Source organism: Cyrtonyx montezumae, unplaced genomic scaffold (assembly GCF_038088225.1).
Source record: "Cyrtonyx montezumae isolate F1298 unplaced genomic scaffold, pur_monq_1.0 scaffold_3, whole genome shotgun sequence".
In the NCBI taxonomy this organism is placed as follows: domain Eukaryota; kingdom Metazoa; phylum Chordata; class Aves; order Galliformes; family Odontophoridae; genus Cyrtonyx; species Cyrtonyx montezumae.
In genome coordinates, this window is record NW_027072034.1 from 132,780,913 (window position 1) to 132,801,111 (window position 20,199).

Sequence of the window (20,199 nt, forward strand, 5' to 3'; positions counted from 1 at the left end):
ACAGAGCAAGAAAGCAGTTTAAAACATTGGGCCCTTTTCATACATTTTAAATGATGATTCTATTTACCACAATCTATAAATCGCTTTTTTTTTTTTTTTTTTTTTTTTTTTTTAAGATACAGATGTTTGGCATGTGAAATATTCCCTAGATGATACCTTTCTGCATAATCTGGACATCTACTATATCACTACTCAACAGTAACATTCTACCACTTCTCAGCTCCAATTGCGTGGTAACAGAATCTTATCAGTCAGGCTTTTTTCATAGGAATAATCTGTAAACTAGTTTAAAGGAAACAGGCTGTAATGTTTTCCTCCAACCTCCCTTTATTTTAACAATGATGGTGAAATGTTATCAGTAACTAAGACACCTCCACCTGGCACTATTCCACTTCTAATGTTTTGACTTGGTTTATGACAGGACAGAAGAGATAAATAATATAAAACTTTAATAAATGCAATGTTCGCAGCGCTGAACCCAAGGAACAGTTAATATGGAGTAAACTAAAATCTTTGCCAAGCAATTAAGCTCACAGAAGATAAGCAGATGACAAGAATTAAACTCATTAGCTCACTGCACAAATGCTGCAGATAACAGGTGTGCAGAATCCCTGGCTACTCTAGTTCACAGGCACTCCCTCACTATATCGCAGGTGCAGAACAGTCCTTGTTGCCTTCTTGTCTCCCATTCCTTAAACAAGGTGGTCATGTCTATCTTGTTCTTCAGCCTCTACTGATCCTTTGATTATTATATCTTGTTGAGCAGAATTATAGAATTAAAAAATCACCCAACATCAAAAGAAAACTGATTGCTTTCAGGTGACTCCAGGTAGCTGTGCAAAGGAGAAGGTTTCTGCACCAAGAATGTCCAAAAAAAGGTAGGATGTATGCGCAAGGAGGTGGAGAAACAAAGAACAAAGTTAACTTCCAGGAGAAAACAGCAAACACAACTATAGTATCACTAATTCATTAGTTCAGCTAACTGTCATTAATAGGCACTGGTGTCAGTATTACATGAAAGAACACAAGTCATTGCAGATGTGTAAAAAACTCAGTTTTCAAAATATTTGCAGCATGATTTTACAGAGAAATAATGAAAATGTTTTCAATATACTCAAGATTGAGCAAGAAGTATTTCATGGAGTATGATTTCAGATGAAAGCATGAAGTGTGAAGGAAAAAGTTTCAGTACTGAGACTTAGCCCATTCAATTCAGTTTTCAATGACTTCACCAGTTTATATATGCCTTGCCAGCCATTGTTCCAAGATCCTCAGATTCTGAAAAGAACTACAGAGCCAAAATGAATACAATCGATTATGATTTCTCGGTACAATTGTAGTCAATGAACTGAGTTCCTGACACACATTTAAAAGCTACATTTCAAGGAACCTACTCCTTATGCCAATCATCACACTTCAGAGCTTTTACGATTCTTTGAGTCACTTCCATGAAACAATTTATGGATTTTTCTCATGTATGAGATCATTTGCACCTTGTGATATTGAATTAAAACAGTCAAGTAAGCATACACTTGCTGGGTTACAACATAGACAGGCATGGAAGAAAAAGCATACATGCTTGTCTAAGTTCCTTTTGTACTGCAGAAGTTGAAATATCTTCCAAAAATCTTACCTCCTCAGCAATACCACCCTTGTCAGGCAGAAAGGAAAGCCTAAATCTTTTACTCCTCCTGCAAACTACAAGGACATGAAAGGGAAAAAAATATTCCTGTGTATTCCAAGTGTACTTCTCTATGAAGACAGCCAGATATGCCCCTGCAGACTGATAGTCTATCATTCTATTGTAAAAATAAATACTTACAGATAAAAAGATAGTATGTTTACTCAACAAAAAACTGCAACTTAAAAACTACTAATATATGTCTTTAACTCAGGTATTAACTATCTAACCTATAATGGGAAGATGGAAATTTCCTCATGTACAAAAAGGAATCAAAGCCTTAAACGTGCCTAATACAATAACTGCAACATTTTTTTGGTCAGAAGGAATTTCAGTCCCCCAAGTTCTTCTACCTCAGTTTTTCCACTCATTCCCCATTCAAGTGCTGTTCACCCAAAAAAATGTATCCCCTCCCAAACACCCAAGGTTCTTTCATGCCAAAACCCTACTTCTCGCATCATTTCTCTTCTGTATCAGGCTCTACATAACAAAGATCACATACCTACGTCAGTATGTCAGCTCTTCCAGTTCTACCTGTTCTCACCTCACTGTCCTTCCCTATGCCATGAGTCCCTTCACCACCTCCCCGTTAACTGCTGAGGTCAGTTTCTGTGCTATTCTAAGGACAGAAGAGCCCTTAACACTTAACTGTTTGGAAAGATGAGTAAACCTGAGAAACACTCACTCAAATTCAATTTATTGGATAAATATAACTTAAGTTACTAAGAGAAAAGTTTTTATTTTCTGCTTTATTCTCATTCTTGTATTTTCAACTGTTACAAAACAGATCTCCCAGCTGTGACTGAAGTGTGTGCAGTCAGTGAGGGCTATCTGAACCAGTACGTGAGTCGATTCTTTGCATTTGCTCAAGGCTTACAATTAGTATTGAACATTTGTGTTCACCTGAGCAGCACTAATTAAGATAAAGCACCACTAATTGAGATAAAGCACCAACTACTCTTTTTTATTAAGTAAATAAATAAAACATTGGCCTATTATGTAAATCTGACTCAGAAACTTTTACTTCATAAATTTTAGAAAGAAATGTATAGATTTATGCCTGGTTGAACTCCACTCATTCAGAAGCGATTTTAGAAAGCTATATAAAGAGATATTCACTGCATATTCAGACTGTAATGGGAATACCAAGGAAGTATGAAAAAAGTTAAAAATATGTCAAACTTACTACAAGATACATACTCATTGCTGAATTCACTGTAGTTTGCTTTGCTGTCTGAGACCAAAAGACTAAAATTTACATAGATATTCCAGCACAATTTGTCAAATAGTCACAGCCTTAGGAAAATGAATGTGTTCCCTGTACACGGACTTGGCACTGCACTGGAACCAATTGGCCTTTTTGTGTGCAGTTCCCAGCGGAATAGTGTGGAACAAGTCTTCAGGGATTTCCCTCTTCCTTTCAACAAGCCACTACTGAGAACAGCTTGGCTTTAGATTGCTCAAGCATATGCTTAAGGGATGTCTATACTATTTCTGAGCCCAATTAAGAGCAGCTTCTTCAAGGAAGCCATTTACAAACAGCACACATGCATACAGATCCACACTCCACCTGAATGTCAAGCTCAGTACTCATATTTAATACCAAATTTGTCTGGTCAGTTGACAGCTTCTGAAGGACAAAGTTATTCTTCATTTATCAAAGACAACCAACACTGCACCTTGCCTTTTCACATGTCTCAGCACATCACAGAATCATGGAACTGCTGGGGCTGAAATGATTCTCAAGAGATCTTCAAATCCAACCCCTCTACTAAAGCAGGTACCCCACAACAGGATACAGAGACAGACTTCCTGATGGGTCATGACATCTCCACAGAAGAAGACTCCACAACATTCCTGGGCAGCCTATTCCAGAGCTACCACGGTCCACCAACATATCATAGATATTACCATTTATTCGCATGGCAGGAAAATAGGAGAACAGAGGACATAAAGCCAGGACATAGAGAGAAACCATTCCCTTCTGGAAGAGCTTCTGGGAGCTGGCACACAAACCACAGCAATACAGCTGTATTCACTCTGCTACCCCAAGTCTTATCTGCCAAAGCACAGCTAAAGCAGAAAATGCGGACAACCTCAGAACCAGATAAGGATCTGACATTCTGGCCATATCTCAAATCTGATACCAGCAACTTCTACAGTTCACTGCTCTTCTGTATGTGAATTGACCCAGCTACACTAAAAAAAGAAAAAAAGGAAAAAAAATACACCTGTTTGCTGTTCACGTGGAAAATAAAAACTGCCCTTTTCAGCACCGGTCTCTTAATTATTTGCAGAAACAAAACAAATAAACCATCACCCTATCTCAGTTTTGAGCAATAAGACCTAGGTTCTTGCTTTAGCAGAATCCTACAAGTCAGTTTAAGCTCATAACTTCTTGAAATGCTGCTGTAGGAAGGTGCAAGCATGTGCACAGAATTCTGCCTTCATTTTTTTCCTGCCATTCCTTAACAGTATCCTGCAACTGGCAGTTCAGAGCAAGAGAAGAAAAAGCAATCATCCTTCACTTTCCTCACCTCGATGGATTATCTTTCTTACTCCATGCATACTTTATTATGACTTTGTGAAAGACTGAAAGACGTGTTGTAATAGTCATTGAAACAATCTGCATTTGAAAAAATTCTCTAAGTGATCACAGTTTTAGAGCATGAGGAAAAAAAAAAGAGAGAGACTTACTTTCTTTTGTTTTTATTCTTTACTCACTTCCAAATCCTCACATGTAAAGCAATAGCTTCTCAAGCTACACTAGCTGTTTTCCGACTACAGGAAGACACAGCTCACAAATTATAAAAAAAAAGTCTGAAATCTCATTCCAAAAGCACAGCCTGACAGTCATATAATATCTGAAGTAGGAAAACGGTTGCAGCAGAAAGTGATATCCAGAATACACAGTTCAAAAAGCCCTGCAAAAAGACTGGAAAAGTCTGTTTAACAGATAAAACTTCAGATGTTCCTTCTATACTATTCCTTTATGCCTGACCAGCCGACCTATTACTGTGGTACAAAACTTTCCACTAAAGAGTATTTTAAGAAACATGGGATTTAAAATGACATTTGAAAACCACCATACGGAACTTTACATGTCTCATTTTCCTTCAGTCTGACCAATGTATTGAAGGTAGTTGTTAATTCATGAGGCAAGGATTATATTTTACACTGGTGTTTGCATATCTGCTGCAATGGTGCTTACTGTAACTTGTCAGTGCTAATTCATTACTACAAAAAAAAAAAAGTAGGTTTGCTGCAGCCCTACATAGCAGAGATACAGAACCTTTTGTTGTTGTTGTTGTTCCAATGTTATGTTTATATGTACATGGAAGAGAATATTCAGAAAGAGGAATGATCTAGGTGGTTTGGTTTTGTTTTTGTTTTGACAGAAGCACTTTTCTACACTCATCTGTTGCAGACAAAAGTACAATAGTTAAATAAGCACTTTGTATAAATCTTTGATAAAGTCCTCCTGCTATCATTTAAACAACACTCTATCTCTCAGACTTCACCAGATTTATAGCCAGACTAAGCCTGCCACAGACCAACAAACACCAGATAGGGCCTTAAAGAAAACAACAACAAAAAAAAAAACAACCAACAGACTAAGAAGTAAAAGCTTTCAAAGTATTTCTACTGCCAACATATCCTTCCAACTGCGGCTTCTAATGCCTCCCCACAGAGGCATCCTCAGAATGTAATGTATCTCACATGTGAGGATCCTAAAATCTGCTATGCTCGTCCAAAGCACAAATATTCTTGTTGAAACTGTGTGTGAAAACACCAAACTATAAAGCACCAAAATAAGCTCCTACAGATATCAGTAAAGACTGTTAACAAACATGAGAACACTACACAGGACACAACTGTCCCATTCCTTAATTTCTCAGCCCTAGTTTCAAAATAAACAACAAATTTTATTTAAAACCACTCATGCCAGATTTATTGAAAACACATTTTGCCCTAGAGTCTGCCCACTCCTTTTACAATCGCCTTAGTTTGTCTGATAAAACGTACTGTTCGCCTTTCCTTGGGTACCTTAGTTCTCCATACAAATCACTATATCCAAAGGCAACAAAACAGAAGATTAAAATTTCTTACTTTGAGCAGTGAGATAATTCATGCTGATCTCTTGCCAGAAGAATTTCAGCAGCTTCTCAACCTCTCTATGGTTTATTTCTCTGAACAAATTCCATGTCTCTGAAGACGGATGAAATCCGGAGCATTGCTTTGCTGCTTGGATGGAGGGATGTCTGTACCACCTCAAATGCACATCTGTATCTTCGCTTGCTAAAACCCATCACCAGGCTTCCAGGAACAGCTACTCGTGTTCCTCCAGAACCTGCCAAAGTCGGGGTCTGCTGAACTCTAAAAAGGTCCAGAGAACACCCAGAACTAAGATCTAGGAAACTCCCTCAGCTGACACAGCTGTTCACCTCATTTCGTTCACTACATCAGACAGCTAAGCCTGTGGTATGCTGATTGTCTTACTTTACTCCAATCTGAAAGATACACAGATTAATGAGACTGGATATGACATGAAACCACATGTTAGATCATTTCAAAGCTATTCTCAATATAGCCAGGGGCTTACTGGAGCATTTCAAATTCCATCTTTTCTCATGCTAATTCCTACCAGATATTAAGTAACAACGTTGAAAATATATGGAAAGTAGAAAAAGGCTTGTTGTAGGAATATTTTGTTTGCTCACTATTGAAAAATACAACTTTTAGAGAGTCTTTAAGACAATGGAATTGAGGTAGGCCATGTCAAATAGGAATACTATGGCAAATGGATTCCAAGCCCAGTTTTGTACCTAAAGTTCTGGTTTTGTACTTAAGCTGTCACTGCACTATGAAAAGGGAAGCCAATTTCTTATACATTCCAGCTCTCACTTAAGTTAGTGGAATATGTAACTCCAGAAGAATAGTATATCAGGCCTATGTGAAATGTAATGTAAGAAGGTGAGCGAAACACATTACCTTAGGTTTTATTTATTTCTGGATGACACAAGATTCACTATCTTTTGTTCTGGCTTTATAGTGAAGAACTGTGTACAAAGTGATCCTTTATCCCAACAATCCAAACTCAAAAGCAGTAAAAAGCAATGAAAAGGAGTTGATTCATTTGAAACTACTGAGGAGTTTAATTTGAAGGGTCAGATGAATTCTATTCTAACTGAACTGCCTGTATGTAAAATACCTCAGGCTGAACTAATCACCTTTACTAAATTGATGTGCCTAACTCATCTTTAATACTTACAGAATGAGAAAGCTTTTAGCAATTTAGCATTAGGCAAGATGAATTTCATCTTAAATGCTCCATCCTCTATCATCAGACTGGCATTTCTTTTTCCTAGGATTTTCAAACCACTAAACATGTAATTAGTGCTCAAAAAAAGTAAACATCAGGCAGATGATTTGGCCCAGGTGCATTAACATCACTTTTCATTGTTTAATAATAAGATGAATTCATTAAGCAAGATAGGGTGCTTCAACCAGAAACTTCAGGAATAGCACTGTAACACAGTAATGATACTGTCTCCAAAACCAGACTTATGAGCTGCATGCTTGATTTGGCCAGCTAGTTGTATACTTTACAATACCTCAATCAATAATGGTGCATATAATTTATAATTAGACTACTGTTTTGGGGAGTTCACACTCATTTTCACTTTCCACTCCACTGTTTCGTCACTACCTGGCTGAAATAAAGAAACAACTTGGCAACAAGGTGTGTAATTTAGATTTCTCAGTTGAGAATAGATCTGTAATAGCTTGAGAAAGCATAGCTAGGCAACAGGTACTTTGAGATTGACACTGACAACCTGATTCTTCCCCACCCCCAGTTCTTACACTGCAAAGGTAACTGTAAATTCCCTACTTCAAGAAAGCCTAACAGCTGTGATTTCAAAAAGCTCATTGAGAAGGACTACAAACCCACCACAAAGCCTGTCAGTAAGAAATCACCACATGGGCTCTAGGTAGACCTGAGGTCAACTGAACCAATGCCAAACAGTTTCTCACAAATCTTTAAAAAAGGAAACTGATCACTACAGCCAAGCAGATCACAGAATTCAAAGCAAAGCTTTCACACTAATAGGTAATAACTTGGTGTATTGGTTTTCATGTTAATAACTTCAATGGCTAGTATAAGCTGTTTCCCAGACGATATGCTCCTCAGTGTACGCAGAGGCAGCTCCCTGAACTACAGAAATTAAAAATCAAAGCAAGCCAAATGTAAACTGTAGGCTAAAGTCAAAGAGGGAAAAAAAAAAAAAGACACTTTCACATACACAGTTCTTCATTTTGTATTGAAATTCCCTAAAGTGCTTGTTACTGCTATTCTGCTGATGCCATTAACATACTCCAGCATCCTGAGTGGCATAAGACAGGAGATTAAGCAATCACATCAAACCTTTGTTCTTAACTTGCTCTGATAAGTTATCAACAGCATTTTCTGAATTCTGTTTTGAAATATCAATGTTTTCTTTAATCTTTATGTTGTTCATGGTCTCTGATAATTAGAAAACCTGTAGATTAAGTGATGAATACTAACTCTGTATATTTCCATTACTTCATATCAGAGAGGAGAAAAAGAGACAAAAACCCACTCTTAATACAAGGATATAGGCCTCAAATCACTCAGAAAAGAAGGTTAAGAAGATTGAAAGAAGCAGTCAAAAGATAGTAATGAGAACCTCCAGGAACAGTGAATTCTTTCCTTAAAAGAAAGAAAGAAAGAAAGAAAGAACTATATGAACTATTTCTTTGTTTTAAAGGTTCCTTTTATAACCAAAAAATAGAAATGATCTTCTGAGTCCCTCATGCTTTTCGCACTCTTTCATGAAACCAGGATGAAATAGAAGTTTTTATTTTAAAATATTTAAAAACTATCCCTCTATCTGTGTATTTTTAGAATAAATTGTACCTATTTTCACAAGGAAAGATTCCTGCTTGGGATCCAAGTGCATTATGAATTGAACAGCATTCAGATGATGACTAGAAATTAAAACATTAAGACTCTTCTTTGAATAGTCAGCTTTCCATTTAAGCGCACATCTAAAGCATAGTTAAAAAAAAAAAGTTTTGTTGAGTATTTCAGTATTTCACAGGGACATTAAAACAAGAAGTCAGGGATGAAACATGTAAGTCAGAAAGTGCTGCTATACTTGGCAGTAGCCAGATGTCCAATTTGGACATTACAAGGTGTCCTGTTTGGATCAAGGATCTGGCCACTGCAGAGGAAATAAAGGAGTCTGCTTACTGCTACAGACTTGTGTGTTGTACCACTCAAAAATGTAATTAATCCATTCAAGAAGGGCACAACAGCCTGAAAGCTCTCAGAACGTTTATCTTTCCAGTCTCAGTAGCAGCTACCACTCAGAGGAGGCTGTGGGGTAAGCGAAGGCATGTGCTGAAAAGGCTTGCTGACAGCACAAGACCATATGGCTCTGTACTTGCCATGTGCCAAAAACTAGCCCAACTCAATCTAACTAACAGCAAAGCATAGGGGCCCAGATGTTTTAATTTGTGCAAGACAGCAAATCCTTCCCGTTTAAAATAGCATGCCTTCTTGCCCTCCTGCAAGCTGCTTCAGAAACTAACCCGCTTGATCAGCATGCTTAAAGAAACTGAAGCAAGATTGCTTAAAGAAACTGAAGCAAGATTGAAAGACCGTACTCAGAAATGGATAGGCAAGCTCAGAGCCACTAAATCCCTCAATGTTAAATACTCCAAATAGTCAACAAAGGGAACACAAACCCATCTCCTAGATTTATCTATTTTGGATCTTCTCCAACATTAGGTAACCATTTGCAAACATAGAGATTCATATTTTTAAGAAGCTAAGCTGTTTGACAGGAGTGTGGTATACAGTGATATACAAATTTCTTTTTCATACTTTAGTTCTTAATTGATAACATGCCACTCTTCTTTTAAACTTTTCCTCAATTTCCCCCCTTCTTCCTACTGTACTTCCCAATCTCACTACTTGAAAAGATAATATTTTCTTTGAGCAATGTGTTTATGCAAATCATATAATCCTGTAAATAACATGTAGACATGTTAGGCAAACAAACACAGCAGCCACAACTTATTTTGTCAACAATATTTTATAAAGAAAACACCTTACACAATTATTTGAATGAAGGAACAATGTTGAGTCATTCTGCACTCAGTTCCTGCCACAGTGATTCAATCAAGTTGGGTCTACATGTGAAGTCATAAAATTACATTAGATTTGCAATTGCAGACAAGACACACATTTAGTAAAATGTCTGTGTTGTACACAGTATATTTGATTTTACTAAGCATTCTCTTTGATGGGGAAGAGACCACAACTGTTCCTGCCAACTAGAAAACGAGTTTTTTTCATTACTGAATAGTCTTAAATACTACAGAACTTTGCATTTTGGATAGAAACAAATTTGAACAACCTTTTTTACATTATCTCTTCAGTTTTCAAAGCACTTGGAAAGCACAAGGCTGTACATACTTCTGGCTACGCCTATCCACAAGTTCCAAGGAGTAGCACACTCCTATTTCACTGTTGCATTTCACAGCTCTTTAAAAATCAGGTTATTAATTTTAAGTGAAGCCATGAATAATGACTTCATTTTAAGCATTTATTTGGCAGATACTAATGCCTTTTCTCACTCAGCTTCCAGTTATGGAACACACTGATTAGCGACTCCCTACAAATACAATTAGCTGATTAAGAAAAAGGGCAGAGGAGATCAAAGCTCTTGGAGCACCCAACCTTTGGATTGCAACTATCAATTCAGTTGACTTAAGAGGATAAAACATTGCATTCGTATGACATATGTAAGCTGTCATCTCCTCTAACTGTTGTCTCAACCACAATAAAGAAAAACCTTTATGAAAGGCTAAAGAAAGCCCTTTTCACTTTCAGAAAATACCAAGAGTTTCTGGGGTGCTGGCAGCACATGCTGTGGGAGACAGCTTCCTCACGCTGCCTTTAGTTCTACGCAGTAAACTCAGCATGGTCTCAAACTCCATCAGAGCTTTCCCTGGCTTGGGTTACCATCAGTTATTCCAACTAGTCCTCATCATTTAGGCTTTTGATTCATCCTGAAGCGCTCTCTGAAGCTTTGGCCTTCTATTCACAGCACAAGTTAAAGAAAGTTATCAGTAAATGCCTTTCACCATTTGAGAACTTCTGTATTTCATCATGTTTTGGTATTTCATCTCCATATCAACAGTCAAGTCCACTGTATCTGTAAGACATACTAAATGTTCAACACCAATACAGCAATCCACAAGCACACCCGAAGCCCAGTTCAACTGCCTGTCACAGAGATATAGCTCGTCAACAGAAGGGAAAGCACTTTCTTCAGGGCTTATCCAAGATTACGAGCAAAGCAAAGACCAGAGAATACTGGTCTTCATCAGAAAACTTTGCCACCTTCAGTGACAAATGTAGATACATTTTTACGACCTTGCCTTCTTTAACATATACAGAGTCCAATGTGAAAATGCATACATGCAATTATTTGAAAGATTTCTGAACAAAATGCTCCTCGGCACATGCCCTTCTCTTCCTGGGAAGGGGATAAAAGAAGCAGCACATGACAGATGTTAGCCCTGTTGTTTAATGCATTCCTGAAAGTGCTCACGAATACCTCTGAGACTTCATATACTCAAGAATTTACTCTAAACCTATTACCCCAGCTGCATATAAAACTGCACTGTTCCTGCTGCTGGGTGAGATAATACTGTTAGATGTCAGTAGTTCTGAAATGCTTTCCTTAATTTTTAACAAAGATTGAAAAATACATATATACGGGAAGTAAGAGAAAGATGACATCTAGCAAAGACAAGCCCAAACAGAACACCTAGGAAAACACCAAGTTTCAACTTGGCAATTTTCTGACATGTAAACTGTCAAGGGTGGATGGGATCTCACACTCTTTTTGAAGGAGATGAGTGTGATCAGGCCGCCACACAATGCCTAGGGATCTATGGTGCATGAAAGCAGTACCCACAAAGACCCCATAAATGGTGTTAAATTAGCTGGCTCTTCCACAGGTTATCCAGAGTGCTTTCTACCTACAGCGCAGCTGACTTGTCAGTCAGTCTGTTCCCTCACTCTGCAGACATAGTGCAGTTACCACAGCTTTTCTCATGGAAACATGTATGTGTGATTCCACCCCGCAGTTCAATTAATCACTGTTTCAATATCCCTCTCACTTCTCTGCAGACACTCGAAAGCAGAAATATCACATTGGAGGCAGAAAGTTATACGTGTTTGTGTGTATAATCTCTCGAAGTCTTAATTACAGAACCACAGAATTGTAGGGGTTAGAAGGGACCTCTAGAGATCATGGAGTCCAACCCCCTGCCAGAGCAGCTCCCTAGCCCAGGTTGCACAGGTAGGCGTCCAGGCGGGTCTGGAGCGTCTCCAGAGAAGGAGACTCCACCACCTCTCTGTGCAGCTGTGCCACTGCTCCGTCACTGCACTGGGAAGGAGTTACCACACACATTTGTGCCAAACTTCCTATGCTTCAGTTTGTGGCCATTTCCCCTTGTCCTATTGCCACACACTGCTGAGAGTCCAGCCTCGTCCCTTTGTCTCCAGCTCCTTAGATATATAGATAGACATGGATAAGATCCCCTCTGAGTCTTCTTTTTTCAAGGCTGAGCAGACCCAGCTCTCTCAGCCTTAAATACTGAATATCTGATCACAAAACCTTGAGTCATTAATCACCCTTATCCTATTAACACAAAACACTCCACTTCTTAGCTACTGTTTTATTTTGTGGCTCCCCTTTCTTTAGGATAGAAACTATTTTGTGAAGTTTCATTTAGATCCACAAGAGAATGTTAAATGTGAAAACACAGATGTTTCAGTAATTCATTCCCTAATGTATTTCACCACAAAAATACAGAAATTTTGTTTCATGTGCAAACGTAAGTCTCACTCTCTTTTTAAAAACACAGACAATAAATTGCAAGGAAGACAACCCGTTTTCCTAAACAAAGTATTTGCATTTTAGTTCAAGAAACAGATGGGAGCATAAGCACCTCAAAAGGCCTACAGTAATTCCAGTCTGATTTAGGATACTGATATAAGGAACCCGGTCCATGAAGTACAAAATTCAGACGTTATATATTTTCCGTATTTGTCAACCTCTAAAACAGATGGCACACTGAAAACTAAGTTCCTCCACCACAAGATTCAGTTTGCACAACCTTCTGAAAGTGTAACATTAGCAGCCATAACCTCCTTTCATATTACACAGTAGCTAGAGAAAACCCTGGGCAGGATGAAACTCTGACATCTGATACGCATACACTCATCAAACCAACATATTTCATTTCCAGCAAAGCACCTTAACTAGAGGACATCCTGGTTAACATCATTTCCTATCTTAAAAGGAGGGCAGCGTGAATCTGAAAAAGCAAGTACCAAGGACATGCTATACAAGCCATAAACTTGGCATCATAGAAGACAGAGGCAAATCCTCATTTACTGAGACAGGCCTAGAGAGGGGCAGAGACAGTATTCCAGATACAGCTCTCTGGAACAAGTATCCATTTCATACTAGATTCCCACTAGATAACACTGACTGACAAATACCTGCTGTCACGTAACTCAGCTTGTAGGGCTAGGTGGAGACTGGTCACGTACAGGATGGACCTGCACTAATAACAAGGGTAATTACCTTAGCATTTACGTACAGCCCTTTGCAGGCAGAGAAGAACCCAACTCCCAGATTTCTCACTTCTTCAAGATGTGTTCTAAACCTTTTGTTAAGTCAAAAAAAAAACAACCCAGTGGAGTTAATAACTCCCATTCAAATGAAGTTATATACAGAGCTGACCACACCTGACTACTTTTAAGCATCATCAGGCAGCTGAATGAATTCAGGCAACCAACAATCTCTATTTCAACAGGTTAGGTAGAGGTGAGGAGAGGATACAGGCATTTCTAAGTTTTGACATATTGATTTATAATGCCAAAGATCTTTCAGACTAATTAGTAGCATCTAATGAGTACAAGTGCCAAACACTATGAATGTGTTAATGATTTAAGGGAACTTAATATACCTAAGGTCACTATGGCATATTTAGACAGTGAAACTCAGTAAAATTATCTATAGTATGTATCCCTCAGCTGCCACCCAGATCGTTCTGCTCACTGCACTCAGCTCCCATTTAAATCCATTCCCAATCTACTATCTGCGATCCCAGCAAGCTCACAACTTCCACAGACATAATCTGACAGTGGAGATTCCTAGCAAAATAAACATGGCTAGTATCAAAGATTCTGCTTGAGCAACACAGTGAGTGTAATGACAGAAACATGCAGAAGATAAAACATCACGAGGCTGACACACAGCACAGTCAGCAGTCTGGCAATAGTTAAAAAGTTTCTGTGTAGGCGCTTTGCAGATGTAAGCTACTTTTGCCAGGATAAGCCTCAAGACTTCATCCTTATTGAAACTGGCTTTGCTGACATGAGCTTGAAAGTCATTGTGTGTGTACGCTCCAAAAAAAGTGAGAAGAACAAAGGGAAACATGGAATAAGAGATGAAGCCTAATTTATTATGCACTTATGGAGCTCAGGCTGTATAAACAAAATAAAGTCATAGTATATATGCATCCATCTCATTTTTAAAAAAGGATTTAAAATCCCAGACTAAATATTTTTTTCCTATTTTTTCCATTCTGCCTGTTTCTCAGTCAAGGAATTAATAAGAATCAACTGCTTAAAATTCAAAGGGGCCAACATCCTCATTTCATTTGAGAATAACATAACAGAAGCCTTTGCCTCTGCACAAGGAACTGAAAAAAAAATATCTTGAGTGCTTCAGATGATGATGCGCTTACAGTTCCTCATATGAATCGTTTGCTCTATAGCCTAAGCTCCTTTTAGACACACAGAAGGTTTTTCACCGTTGTTTTGGTACTTGGCGACCTTATGACAAAGAGTTCAGCCATGACCATACAGCTTTGTCTCCTATGCAGTGTGAATTAAAGAATCATATTTCACATTTGTGAAAAATACCATTTTTTCATTTGTTTACAAATAAGGAATTCCATCTGGATTGCAGATCCTTTATTCATCACGTATTTTCTGTGTAACACCGAAGTTAAAATATCAGCAATTTTGCAAGACACTGTGACTTGCACAGTAAAAGAAGCCTTGAGAAAAATCAGTCACTGTTTTTTCCTAAAGCTGGGCTCAATACCAGAGACTACGTATCAGTTTCTATAAAATTTAATGTTACAGAAAAAAAGCATCAAGTATGAAGAACTAGTTCTGAATAGAAGCTTTCACACGGCTATGAGGTCCCAAGGAAATCATCACTTGGTGCCTGTATTTTTCTGATGCTCTTCCAAGGGCATTAACTAGTGACTACCCACAGGACGTCAGTGTAGCTGGAGCTCTGGCCAAGTGGTGCCACTCTTACATGAAGGTGAAGTGACTGCAAAGTGAGACAGTAAAATTTTCCTCCATGCAGAAAGAGCCAACTTCAGTGTTACTGCTCTGAACTATAAATATATGCAATAAAATCATTAGGTAAAAGAGTCCTGTGTATCAGCAGCAATGCCAAGGATCATAGCTGACTTTTACTGATTTGAGGAGGCTGTTAGCATCAGCAAAGATGGGCAGTGAACTTTTTCAGTACGAAAGATTTGCATGAAGTGAGGTAGAGATGAAATGAGGCACTGTTTAACTGTGATCCTGGAGAAGGGTGCTTTTTTATTTTCTCCCAGCAGCCACCAGATCTCTCTGAACCAGAACCAACTAATGGACAGTCCCAAGCATGGCTTGCAGCATCTCCCTTCCTCTTGGCACTCGTAGGCAGGGAGGAAAGAAAGAAGAGGTTCTAAAGAGAAGTCTGTAGGCATTACACCACTGCTCATAACTGACACTTTTATGTTGAGAGTCACATATCAATGCTGCATTATATTTTAAGAGATTTTTTTTTTATAGCATGCAATCAGGATTTTGTCCTGGAACACAGGCTGCATCATGTTAATATAGGGAGCTAGATTTTTGAATAAGAACTTTTGAAAGCAGCAGAAGACCTTGACATCTGGCTTGATGAACAAATAATAATAATTTGTTATATGTAATGAAGTTTCTGAAAGAAAACATCACCCAAGTGCTGCTGGTGCAAATCCCTGTCCCAGGCCAACTTTAACAAATGAGTCTCTTCTCAAAGAGGAGTTAAACTTGAATAAAAAGGGAAATCTGCACTGGGGCCTGAAATCCTCTGTCGCTCAGAACAACAGCAGAAACAATCAGTGAAGGTTCTGTGATAGTACTCTGTGAAGCGCTGCAGCCCTTGACACGGGGTACCTGAGGTTGTTTGTCTTTTCCCTCAGCCTGCCACCCTCACTCACCACCACCCCGCTGGCCCATAGGCTTCTAGCACAGCTCTCAGGCCCTCAAGTACAAAATATGCTCACCTGAGAGCAAAGCCCACATAAACACCAACATTTCTCAGATGAATGCAACAAAGACACTCTTAACTACTTGCATTCTGAGCAAATTGATCTCCAAAACCTCCATGAGTTCAGGTAATGTGTATGGCATTTCTACAATTACTACAAACACCTCAAGGAAGAAATCTGATTTCTCTCCTTGACACCCTTTCAATTAACAATTCTTTGGCTCACAAGTCCAACAGCCGACGTCACAGCATTGTGAAATCCATTTGCTTCACTAGGTTACCCATGAGATGGTAGGCTGAAATGTGCACAACTCACCCTTGTCAACCACATGCAGTTAACATTTGTTAAACATCTGATAAAGCACTGAAACAAATTGCCTTCTTTATTTAGTAACACACTTCAAGAACAGATTTTCTTCTGATTTAATGGAATAGGTCTGTCCATTATCCCATTAGCTACGCATTGCTAGAAACCCCCAGGGCATCAAACTGCCAAACGAATGACTGAAGATATCAAAGGTTCTTCCAACAACATCAGCTCCTCCTGCTCTTGATTACTGAAAAATGGTCTCACAAAATTTCATTCATTAGATCAGATCATCAGATGAGCAATAATAACAAGTCCTATTTCCTATCAACTTTTCACCCAAGCTGACATGCATTTTGTCTCACCAAAACCTCACATTCTGTGTATCTGCCAACATTTTTGAAAGGGTTGTACCATCTGACTTATTTCCTCACAGCATTCATACTTACTCTTCACAACATCAGCAGGGCTAGCAGGGCAACCCAACGCAAGAAGACATCAATGGCTACATTTGAAAAATTCAATCTTTTGTCTCCAGCTGCTTCTTCTGGCCTAGGTCATGGAGGAATAGTTGCTGGTTTGAATTTCAATAGGAAGTCAATGTTATCTTTTCCCTTCCTCTTCTTATTTTAGTTTAACAAATTATGAAGCAATAAATTATTTACTAAAACATTTGGCCTAACACGGGACATTTTTAAATGCTTGTTTAAACATTAAAGTTTATACACAAAGATGCTGTATATTAGCATGGTGAAAATGAAAACCTATTCAGAGCTGTATGAATATTTTGTAGTGGCATTCTGAGAAATTACCTCAAGTGTAATAAACGTTGATTTGTGAATTTATTCTTCCTTCCCCTAAAACCACTCAATTTTGTCTTTAAAATGCAGGAACTATAAAGAATAGTAAAATAAGGCAAGAAATGTTGAGCAAATACATAAAACTCCATAGCAGGTCTGCTTCTAAAAGTAAAACAGTGTCAGAAAGATGAAGAACTTTTAAGCATGGGGCTGTTAATAAGAACAGGATGCCAAGTTTTTTTTTATATCTTGGGGGGATAGGAGTTACATTGCAAATTCAGTTATGCACAGCCAACTGGATTTTGACTTGAGGCATGTATATCTTCCAGTTAAGGGCATGATCTTTCTTTTTCCAAGAAAATGTAATAATTCGGTTTCACACACTGCTCCAAGCTCCCAAAATTACGATCAATGCCAGCACTCAAGCAATCTTGGCTTCTTATTCCAGTTCTTAAGAGCGAAATAATAAAAGACAGCAGCAGCATTCTGCATTTGCCTCCCAATCTACTTGCTTCACATACCTTTGTTTGAAACCCTGTCCAACTGGCAAGTTCACACAATGCTTCTAAGCCTCCTCTAAACCCAAGGCTAAAGCAGTGTATCCTAAACAAACCCAGCAGCTACTGTTACATGCTGTCATGAAGGAAGTTGGATTTAGAGACAAAATGTGAAATACATGTTTGACAGCTCTGTAAAGAATCTATTTTGGTCACTATTTGAAACTATTTCTTCAACACCTTTAAACAGGGCTAATTATGGTTACACATGTAATCATAAGCAGCAGCCTTCTTTTCAAACTGAGCTTTCTCATTGTTTTGTTTTTTAAATGGTAATTACTATTATTTTATGGGGAAAAAAAAAAGAAATAGACTTGAAAATTTCCATGCTAGCATAATATACAACTGAGGATCAGCTAAGTTGGTCTTAGTGAGAATCACAGATTATCTACTTATATAGCAGGAAGAACTTTCTCTAATTGATTAAGAAGTCGCACAGCACTGCGTATAAGCACACCTTTTGTGAAGTGTTGCACGGTCACAATAGTAATACCCCCTGCACAGGGCAAACGGATGTCACCAGTTCACATAGAATCATTTAGCCTTCTTCCTCAAGTTAACAAAGAAATGCAAAATGCTTCTCCTGCTTGCTATTTCAGCCTTGACACCCTCTGACTCTCTCAAAGTAGCTTAATCCTGAGACCAACGCACACATTAGTTGTGGAGACTTGGTATGAAGTTTTTAGAATTGGTAAGTTCCATGTACAATAATCACATTTAGATAACAGCAAAAGAACAAAATCACAGCATACCCAATGTAAAAACAATCAAATCCTTGATTAATCTTATAACAAACTAATCCACTAGGTTGCTTGGCTGTTTGTTTTTGTTTTGGTTTTTTTTTTGGTTGTTTTTTTTTGTTTGTTTGTTTCTTTTGGTCTTACCTCAATAATCTTGTCATGAATTTGTAAGCCCTCTGCTTTGTCTGCAGGTCCATTTTCCAAAATTTTTGACACATAAATTCCCTCAGCAGATTCCTCCTGATTGTTCTGTGCCAGGCAATAAGGAAGTTGGGAAAGGACCACATTAGTACAAGAAATGAAATGTACATCAACGAACAACACAAATCCACCTCACTTTTCTAAGCTCACTTTTCTACCTGAGAATTAAAATCCTTGGGATTGGTTTTTAAATTTGCTTGACACAAAATAGTCATTAATCAAAAGGACAGAATTAATGAACTGTTCCAGCATTTTTAATAAGATTATCCATTTACTTCTGGTTATTTTAATCTAAATGGGACACACGGTGCAATGGTAATCAAAAACAAGCTAAAATGTTTAATGCAGACCTCACACATCTCAGCAGACAGCAATTGCTGCCTAACAGCAGAGAGGAAGATATTCATAAAAAAGGGATACACAAGTGTTTCTCTCAGGAAGGAAAGTGATCCTGCAGCACCACAGCTTGCAAACATTTTCCCGCAATTGGAAATAAGCCCCAAGGAACAAAGTGACATTAGTTAACAGGCATGTAACAGTGACAGGATTTGGTGGAATTGGTTAACCTCATAAATCCTATTCACGTGGGAGATTGAGAATTTGCTCAGCTATGGGCAAAAAAAAAGAGCCCGCTTCCAGTTGATCCTTACACATTGCTAAGTACAACTCACATGATCATCATATTTAAAGCAGAGAAGTTATTTACTACAGCTTAAATACACCTGATGTTGTTGTACAGCCTAAAATTACTTCTTTTTTTTTTGCATAATAGTTTAAATATTTTTTTAAGTATCATTTTAAATCAATACTAAAATAAGAATAATTCTGAGAGGACACTGCAGAAGTATTTCTAAGTATTCATAAAAATAATCTATGAGTTAGAAAGTAGTAAAGGAATCTTCTCCCAAATCATTTATACTCTGTACAGTAGTTGATGTGATGCTTATTTTCTCTCAATTTCTGGTAAACCCTTGCCCAACAGTAAGACACAAAGGTATACTAATTTCTAGAACTAGGTCCTATACATTTGTGGGGAAAAAAAAAACACTTTTTTTTTATTAATAAAATGATAAAACCATTACAAAACATGGATCCACTGTAAGACATAATTGATGTGGCAGCTGTTCCACGCAGACTTAACCCAAGAAGATTTCAGGTTAACAACTATTTGTTCAACACAATACTGGTCAGATTATGATCTCATTAAGTCCTATTTTTTTTTCCCTTGGTCACAGGTTTTCAGGTAAGTTGCAAAAGTAACATTTATTAATGGTTCCAGAAATGTTTTGAAACCGTTAAACAGACCTGCACTCAGCTCCCGTGTAAGTAGTGAGCAATAATGAAATTCTGATAAGATAAATGTAATAGTCATTAACCAAAATGCATGAAAGATTGGGTCTGACTCTTTCTTAAGAAAGCAAAAGACTAGATTATACTAACTTCATCCACATAAAATTGCATATTTTTCATAAGAC

At 37.9% G+C, this 20,199-nt stretch overlaps 1 protein-coding gene across 4 annotated transcripts in view; it reads right to left on the bottom strand.

Annotated features, from left to right (window-relative positions):
* Positions 1 to 20,199, bottom strand: part of PDZRN4 (PDZ domain containing ring finger 4) — a 277,155-nt gene that overhangs the window by 223,367 nt on the left and 33,589 nt on the right. For all 4 annotated transcript variants that reach the window (XM_065743428.1, XM_065743429.1, XM_065743427.1 and 1 more), the window contains one exon: positions 18,668 to 18,772. In XM_065743428.1, coding sequence (XP_065599500.1) covers positions 18,668 to 18,772 — 105 coding nt within the window. The remainder of the gene's footprint in view (positions 1 to 18,667; positions 18,773 to 20,199) is intronic.